The sequence below is a fragment of the Takifugu rubripes genome, chromosome 11 (assembly GCF_901000725.2).
Source record: "Takifugu rubripes chromosome 11, fTakRub1.2, whole genome shotgun sequence".
Lineage (NCBI taxonomy): Eukaryota > Metazoa > Chordata > Actinopteri > Tetraodontiformes > Tetraodontidae > Takifugu > Takifugu rubripes.
The window spans coordinates 4,565,371-4,573,612 of record NC_042295.1 but is presented as its reverse complement, the minus strand read 5'-3'; the positions used below and the strand labels follow the sequence as shown (position 1 = coordinate 4,573,612).

Genomic DNA, 8,242 nt, shown 5'->3' with positions numbered 1-8,242 from the left:
CCACGTAATTCAAGTACTTGAGCTGTGTTCATCTGCGCTAATAAGGCATGATAGCAAGAGGTTTAAAGATGAAAATATGACTTATCTCACCCCAGACCAGGGTGGACACATTTGCTTTGCAGACTGAAAACTCTGCACATACCTACTGGCACGCTGTTGGTGGGGGCCACTAAATCCCAGAGCTCAGTGTCTGTGAGGTCAAGGCCCTTGTCTTTGGAGTTTAAATTAAGGTCGTCACGTGCTGAGTGGAACTTTAGCTGTACAGCTGCCTGTAACTGATGGACCCCAGCACCTGTTACCGCCGCAGCCGCTATATAACCATATTGCCGAAGGAACAAAGTAAACATTGGAGACACCATCTGAGGTCAACGTTTGGATATTTGCTTGGTTTGCAAACACTCGTGAATGGTTTTGCTGTATTTCATTTTCATTCATGTGTCACCAAACTGTCTGAAACCAGATGCTCATTTTTTGCTCGTTTGAAGGCGTACCTAAAGGCTGGACCAAATGCCCCCCCCCCCCCCCTTTTTTTTTTTTTACATCATCTTTGGCCACCAGGGGATGTTGTTCTTGAAAATGATGAAATCTAACAAAAGATCAAAGCTCTCAGAGCTCAGCTGTTGTCCAGATAACATCTGGGCACATGAAACTTCACCAGCTCCTTTTAGTTGCAGAAGGCGCTGACTGGGACGGACACTCCTGCATCTGTCTGTGTTGACAGACCGTCTCAGAGAAGCATTGTTTGCAGCATCGTTCTGTACAACAGAGAAACACCTTGAAGATGCTGCTTTTGTGTCTCTCCACAGGTGACGGCTGATTTAAGTGTGTTGTGCTGTCAGTGTAAAAGGTGGCGCCTTCTGAGGGGACAAACAATGGTCTAAATTCGCAGCCAAGCTGATTACGCATCATGATCTGATCTCAGTCTGCTGCTGCTAATGAACTCACTTGTCCGTCCACACCAAGAATCCCAGGCTGAAAACACAAGCTCGGCATTGCTAATCCACTTTAACTTCAGGAAGGATGTCTGACCCACTGCCCTCTTTTAGCCGCTTCTTCTCCTCAGCACTATACGAAACACTTGAACCTGATTGGTTTAAGGACAGACTTTAATGTGGGAAATGATCCTGTCTTCAGTGAAGCCAGAAGAACTACAGTGGCAGTCTGAAGCTGCCCTGCTGAGCAGACAAATGTCCCACTTTTAATGCTTCTGGGTTGATTTGAGATCACTGTAAAGATCAGAAGGTGCATAATTTCAGTCTTTCAGAAGTCAGCATTAAAAGCTTCTGATTTTTATTGTATTAGAAATGAGACCTTTTTTTTTATAGATGATTGTGATATTGTGTGTGTGTATTATTGTGATAAAACCTGAATATTTGAGTTGACAGTATTCGGGCTGTTTTTAATATGCAGTACAGGAGTAAGTAGGTGTATATTTTAGTCATATTTATGATGAATTATCAAATTATAAAATGTTTTCATTATTATAAGAATTTTGGAGATTTTTCATCCTTTTAAAAACAATTAAATCATGAATTCCCACACTTCCCCAAATATTTGAATGAGAGGTTATACAAATAAAGATGGAATTCAAAGTAGGTAATAATGCTTTTGTGTTATTACACATTTACATTTAAACAGTTAGTGAATCTGTAAAAATGTTCTGATCCCAACCTGAGCTGCGCTGTCGCATCAGCACAAAGAGGATGTTGTTCGCCAGATTCCGTAGAACAGAACGTAGATCAGAGACGGAGCCTCGCAGGTTCCATGACAGAGCTGCGCGGACAGACTCGCAGGCTGACGCTGCCCAACACAGCCTGACTTCAGACTGGAGCGGTGGGGCAGGTGGGGTATTATGTGGGAGTGTGCACGTGGAGCGACTTTAGGGTAGGGTGATGTGGCCCCATTTTTTGCGCCTTAACACAAAAACACTTTAATAACTTTAAATCAGCCCAGTGCGTAAAATCACAACGAGGTAAAGCGCGCACCACGGGACGCGCGACACGGGACACACTCTGCTCTTCCTCCACGTGAGGGGAGACATCCACTGGCTTCGGTGCAGCCATAACCGGTTTGTTGAGCGCACCTGCACTCCAGCAGCGCCGTGCGTAAAAACGCCTCTCTTTGGTGCCTCCGCGTGTCAGGTGCGGCTCGTTCCCTCTATGCAAATGTCCCGTTGCTCTATGCGCGCACGCACACTCGCACCTCCAGCTGCAGGTTTGCCCTCGGGACCGAGCGGGAGCGCCTCTGCTCCTTTAAGGCGGTGAGGAATGAACGCGTGTGCAGGGGCAGCAGAGGGTTATTCTCAGAGTGCGTGTGGAGCGATCACAGAGCGGCAGCGGGGAAATGCGCTTGCTCGCCTCTTGCTGGACGCACAGAGGCGACGAGTTTGGTGCCGTGCTCTTTAGTTCTTTCATTTCCGCACATTTTAGTCACCTCTCAGATGATCCGGCAGCTCTTTTCGTAGCACATCTGAGTTTCTAAAAGTGCTTTTTTAACCTATAGATGTTATTCCTTTATGTTATTTTTCCCCTTTTTGCATTTTTTATTCAAGGATCCGCTCTGACTCAGCACCCCACACTCACACACAGACACACGCGCGCGCGCGCACACAGACACACACACAGACACACACCTGGGCTTCACCCCTTCAGCATCCTTTTGAATAACAGGGAGAAGCAGAGCAAGACGGAGAGAGTCTGAGCAGAGGAGGAGAGTCTGAGCTCAGCTCTCCTCAAGACAATCACACAAGCTCATTTATGAGAGGACTCGGGAGACAAAAGACCAGGCTGCACCGACAAAGTGAGAGGGGGTATTAAAAGTAGGGACCGGACCGCTCGCCTGAAGACGGTGGCAAATGTTTCACCTTACCCGAAGCGCTGAGCAGAGAGAGCCAAGGAGGCACCGGGCGGAGGAAGCAGAGAAGGCATAGCCTGGGGGGATTGAACGGAGCAGGGCATGTGGATATTGGCTTTTCTCTTTTTCCAGAGCATCTTGAATGGTAAGTTTCACCGACTCGTCATTTTCCCTCATTAGTGCTCATTAGTGTGTGAACGGCAGCGGCGGGCGCGTGCAGGGAGGATGGAGGTCACCTGTGACCCAGATGAAATGGATTTGATTTGCTTGTCAAAAAGGCTGACACCGTTTGATGAAAGGTGAGAGACGGGCGAGGCTTTATATGCGCCGGGCTCCCCTTCAAACACCTCCGGCCTTCGCACACGTATCCCGAGATTAAATCAGCCGATATTGGGCCTCTCACCCAACTGCTTTAATTGGCCTGATTATGATTCCACCTCTTCAAGTTATATTGGTCTCTAATTTGCGTCCAAACCCAATTTATGTCCCTTTTCGTTTGCACATATTTCTTCTGTCACGTCGCTTCTCCACCGTGGCCCTTGGTAATAAGTGACGTCTTTGATATGATGGACATTTGCTTGAACCCCCTCCCCTCCCCCACACAGAGCAGATTTTGGAAGTTTAAAGTGATCTAAATGTCTAAAATGGTGACAGGCTGAAGAGCAGTTAATCATATTTGGAGCACATTTGTGTCAAATATGATGTTGCATTTACGGTCCTGACAAAATGTATCCTTAAATGTAAAAATAATTTGCTTTTTAATTTTAAAATTTGCTTCGCAAAGTAAACATTTTGAAATAATTATTTCTGATGAAATTGTAAATTAAAGAACCTTTAAAATCAGTCTGACTAAAAATAAAAATGAAAGACACCACTGCATTCAGACATTAGTCTGTCTTCTTTATTTTGGCTTTGCATGTGCGTGTGCCTGCGGCTGACGCCATGCATGCATTTTTTCGCGCCCATACAATTTATTTATAATCGATCGCAGAAAATTGATGCAGTTTATGACATTCATTTATTGGCCAGAGTCCCCTCGACAGGGAGGGATTATGGCTGCCTGGGTGTGTACGAAAGAGGGAAGGAAAATGGAGAGCGAGAAGAAAGAAAGAAAATGGAAACATGTATGTAAGAGAACACATCAGAGTGATGAGATGGCGACTGTTCACACAACCAGACCAAATCAGCGCCGCACTCGGCTGCTTTTTTATCAAAGGGTCGAGAACAGCTCAACAAAGCAAAAATTTAAAAAAGCAAATGGAGATTTTCAGGTACCAACGAGTCTGCGACGATTCCGTGTCCCCCCCAAAATGGATTTTCCCCAATGGCTTTGGTGACAAAATAAGGCTTCAAAATGGATTTAGCCTCCGTGTCGACGTGAGCATCAGTCTGTCAGTGGGTTTATTGACAATGAGTCCCTGTCACACGGTATCTCCCCCCACCAGCTTGGCTGAAACTCATAAAGGAACAATGAGGAATCCTCATTAGTCTTAATCATTTGACATCAGATCAGCTGCTCTGCAAGATTGTGAGCATTTACTGCAGGAGAGATTATTGAGGAGGCCTTTGGCCAAGCAACCATGGGGATTAGGAGGCGTCCAGTACACACGCCTATGCTGCTGCTGCTACTGCTGCTGCCGCGGTAGCTCGCCGCTGCCGCTCCTTCCTCCATGGGCATTTAGAAACTGGCCCGGCCGGGTCTGGGCTGGCTGATTTTGTGCCAGTTGGTTCTAGTTGTGTGCCAGCTGGTTTTGGTTGTTTTTGGATGTTTTTGTTGCTCATGATGAAGATGAGGTGTTCATCGGCTGAGCAGTTGTTGTCAGAATGAATGAATGACCTTGTAGATTGAAGCGAGCGCTGCGATTGGATTCCAGACAGTTCTTACTGCTTCTGAGTTGGGCCTATCACAGTCTCACTGGCCTGTCTCTATGGTAACCTCCTTAATGGGTGTCAGGGGCTGCGTCCGAAAACATTGGACCAATGGCTCCTCACAGTGGGGGTAGAAAACTACGCTGTGATGTTGTGCAGCAAGAATGATATAAGATGCTACTGTGGAGTGTTTGGTTGTGGAATTAGCTCAGCCATTGAAAACAGTGAGTGAGAGACACAAAATGGCTGACTCATGATAGAGCGCACAATATGTAGTGAATAATGCCGCACCATGAATTGGGATTTTGTCTTAAAATGAATTGACCCAGAATTGATTTGGAGCTAATAACATCCTGTCAGCGTGTCCGCAGGTGATAAGTGGCCACATGGTCACAAGCAGCGCAGTGTCTTTGGGGACTTGTGGCCGTGGCCGTTTCACTGCGCCTATACCGGTGCAACGCCCGCCATCCCTGCAGCCCCGCACACCCCAGGGACGAGCACAAAGATAGGCTTTAACAAGATCACCCTAATCCATCCAGGGGAAATTTTGAATCGCAGATGTATAACAATGTGCTTTTGACATGGTTTCATATAGCTTTTTATAGATTTTAAAAAAATCTAACTGGGGGGCATTAAATCTAGTCATCAGAGCCAGACGGTAAATATCTCGGCCCAAAAGACTCCTTTAGGGAACGACAGCAACTCGTTCAGACCTCATTCTGCAGGTTGATATAGAGTATGTGTGGACATGCTCACATACATACACACACACACACACACACACACACACACACACACACACACACACACACACACACACACACACACACACACAACTGACAAACCCAAAATCAACACTAGTCCATGTGGTCTGAGTAGCTGGCCATAACTGGGTGAACTGAGGTTTCAAGGCACATCTGCGGACATAAAGATGTTCAAAGTGGAGGAATCAGCTGAATCAGCTGCATTCCGATCAGATGAATCAGCCTATAAAAACATGTGGCGACAGCGAAGTGATGGATCATCCCGTGCACTCGGTCTCTAATGCGAACATGTAATGGTCTAAATGAAGTTTACCAACCCACTTAACTCATACTCATTTATGTTGGTTATTCTGAGCTGAGTGTGTTTCCAGTTGAAAGGGTGTCTAATGTTGGGTAATGGATACCCTGATGTGTTATCATAATAGATATCCTCCAGTTGCTACTCCCTGCCTGTATAATGAGGCTACTCTACTGTACCCTACCTCCTCAAGCTTGTCTAGCTCTCTAATTAGGACTGAGCTTTGGCAACCGCGCGTGAGTGAGTATGTGTGTGTGAGTGTGTGTGTTCTACGTTTCACCCAATGTAAAATCTAATTACCAATCACACTGTGTCTGTCTGGATTCCAGTGAATCAGAGGTGTAATTGCGAGCTCGTGTGTAAATGTCTAGTGCATTAAAATGTTAACGATATCATTTAGCATCTGTGGGGAAGAGCAGAAAAGCCCGTCGGCACCCAGATGTAGGTGTTTGATCAGGCGTGCAGAGCGAGGCTGAAGTACATCTGGCGGGGGTTTCCCTCTCAGATAGGATCCTCACTAGTGTGGTTCTTTTTAGTTCACTCGGCAGCTGTCATCGTGACATGTTGTATTACTGTACACCAGAACCACAATACAGCTGTCCAGATGGAGGAACCTAAACCTGAATTGGTGCTTAAGTGGCTGGTTGCGATTTGTCTCCTTTGGTTCCGCGGTGCTCCAGTTAAGTCGCTGATGCTGTGATGGAACGGTGCCAATGTCCTGGGTGGACTGGGGACAAGTTCAGGGTGGAGCTGCTCCACAACAGCGTCTGTTTGTCTGTTCAGCGGTTGCTGCTGATAGCAGAACCAGCAAACTCAAACTGAACCCTTTAATCACTCTGACTGGTCATTAGTGGTGTTTTCTATAAAATATCTTTGATTTCTATATTAACTGGAATCCTTGTAAACACGTAAGAAAGTCGGATATTTCTATTTTAAACCAGTCACGTCAGTCACACTGCTGGGGAGCTGTTTCTCTTTGCTGATACTGGTTCCCAGTCTGATTCTGACCATTAAGGCCTGTTCTAAACCGCTGCTGGTTTTCATTTCTCTAATATTAATGGAGAGTAAAATTTTCCTGCAAATATCAGTTTTATCTTTTACCAGAGTGGCCTTATTTATTTCTGATTTCTGAAAAAGTCAGATTAAGAACTCAGAAATGTCTGGAGGTTCTTGGACCCCACAATGCACCTTAATTGATGGACACATCTGTAGAGTCCAGTCCAAAGATTCAACTCTGCTGCTGCTGAAGCCTCAGCAACATTTAGGGCCTAATCCAGTCTCCTGAACTGGGCCCAGACTGGACCTGAACACTGAACAGATCCCAGTGACCCTGTGCCTAGTAGACATGTTGTTCACTTCTGTTTTGCTTCATCCACTGTTCAGTGACTCCTCCCCTTTAGAATCCAGTCACATGCCTCCTTCATTCTCCCGACATACATTCCCACTTGTCAATCAGATTATTCCAGGGTGCATTTCCAAGGAGATATTTAACCCTCGTGTCTGCCCATGTGACTGATGCACTGCGGCTGGAATATTAAAGCAGGCTCTGGGATCCTGGAAGAAGCTGAAGCTTTATAGACACAAAGAAAAATGGCTCCAGCGTGGTTCCTTCACACGGATCTTTATCCCTAAATCTGGCACAGGTGCTGAGAATTATCAGTGGTTGTTTTCAGCTTGCCATTTTTTTTTACATTACAGTCGTCTTGAGACAAAAATAAGTGTGGAAGTGTGTAGGCATGCTTTATTCTGCTTTTATAGGCGTTTATGTACATGCGAGTATAACACAGGAGAATGGGGGGTAGAGCCACAGGGGTCTGATTTATGCCATTCTGGCTCCTCATTGATCCTCTGGCCTGGTGCGAGACTGAGTGCATTGTCAATAATATCAGCACTTTGTGGTATTCCTAGAATTCTTCCATGCAGGGTGTGATGCTGCGGCGTCTGGTCCAGGATCAAATAAAAGGTGGTGCAGTGGTGCAGTGGTTCTTTCATCTGAAAAAAATGAAGAATTCCAAAAGGTGATTTGGCCTGAGCCCTGTGTGGTCCCTGGAAGCATGTCGCTGTTTACATGTCGCTAAGTGTCCCTGCCGACTGTTGCCAGGATGAGCTCTATTATGTGTTGCTTTCTATCTAGACCTTCTAGCCCCACAAGTGATTATGCTAATTAGTGTTTGATCAGTTGATTAAATTAAAACTCCATTCATCCAAAGTACTAAACGCTCAGAATACATTTATGTCTGCTTGAACCGCTCGGCTTCACACGCCACACGTCCCTCTAGTGTCTGAGCCACGGGAGGAAAACATGATGGAGGAGGAGGAGAGAGAAGAGAGAGATGTGTATGTGTGATGGGGGGGGGGGGGGGGGTGAAAGGAGCCGTGCTGTGGTCTCCTAAGTGTTGAATAAACATACTTGGTTTGGGGAAATGGCTGCCATAAATGTTTAATATGATAAGTCCAT

The 8,242-nt window shown here is 45.9% G+C and overlaps 1 protein-coding gene across 4 annotated transcripts in view; it reads left to right on the top strand.

The window, feature by feature from the left end:
* Positions 1-2,243: 2,243 nt before the first annotated feature.
* dscamb (Down syndrome cell adhesion molecule b) overlaps positions 2,244-8,242 on the top strand; it is a 73,794-nt gene continuing 67,795 nt past the window's right edge. For 2 of the 4 annotated variants that reach the window (XM_029844100.1, XM_029844097.1), the window contains exon 1: positions 2,244-2,998. In XM_029844100.1, the coding sequence (XP_029699960.1) occupies positions 2,956-2,998 (43 nt within the window). In that variant the 5' untranslated portion in view covers positions 2,244-2,955. The remainder of the gene's footprint in view (positions 2,999-8,242) is intronic. The other 2 variants (XM_029844101.1, XM_029844098.1) reach the window with 1 other exon arrangement.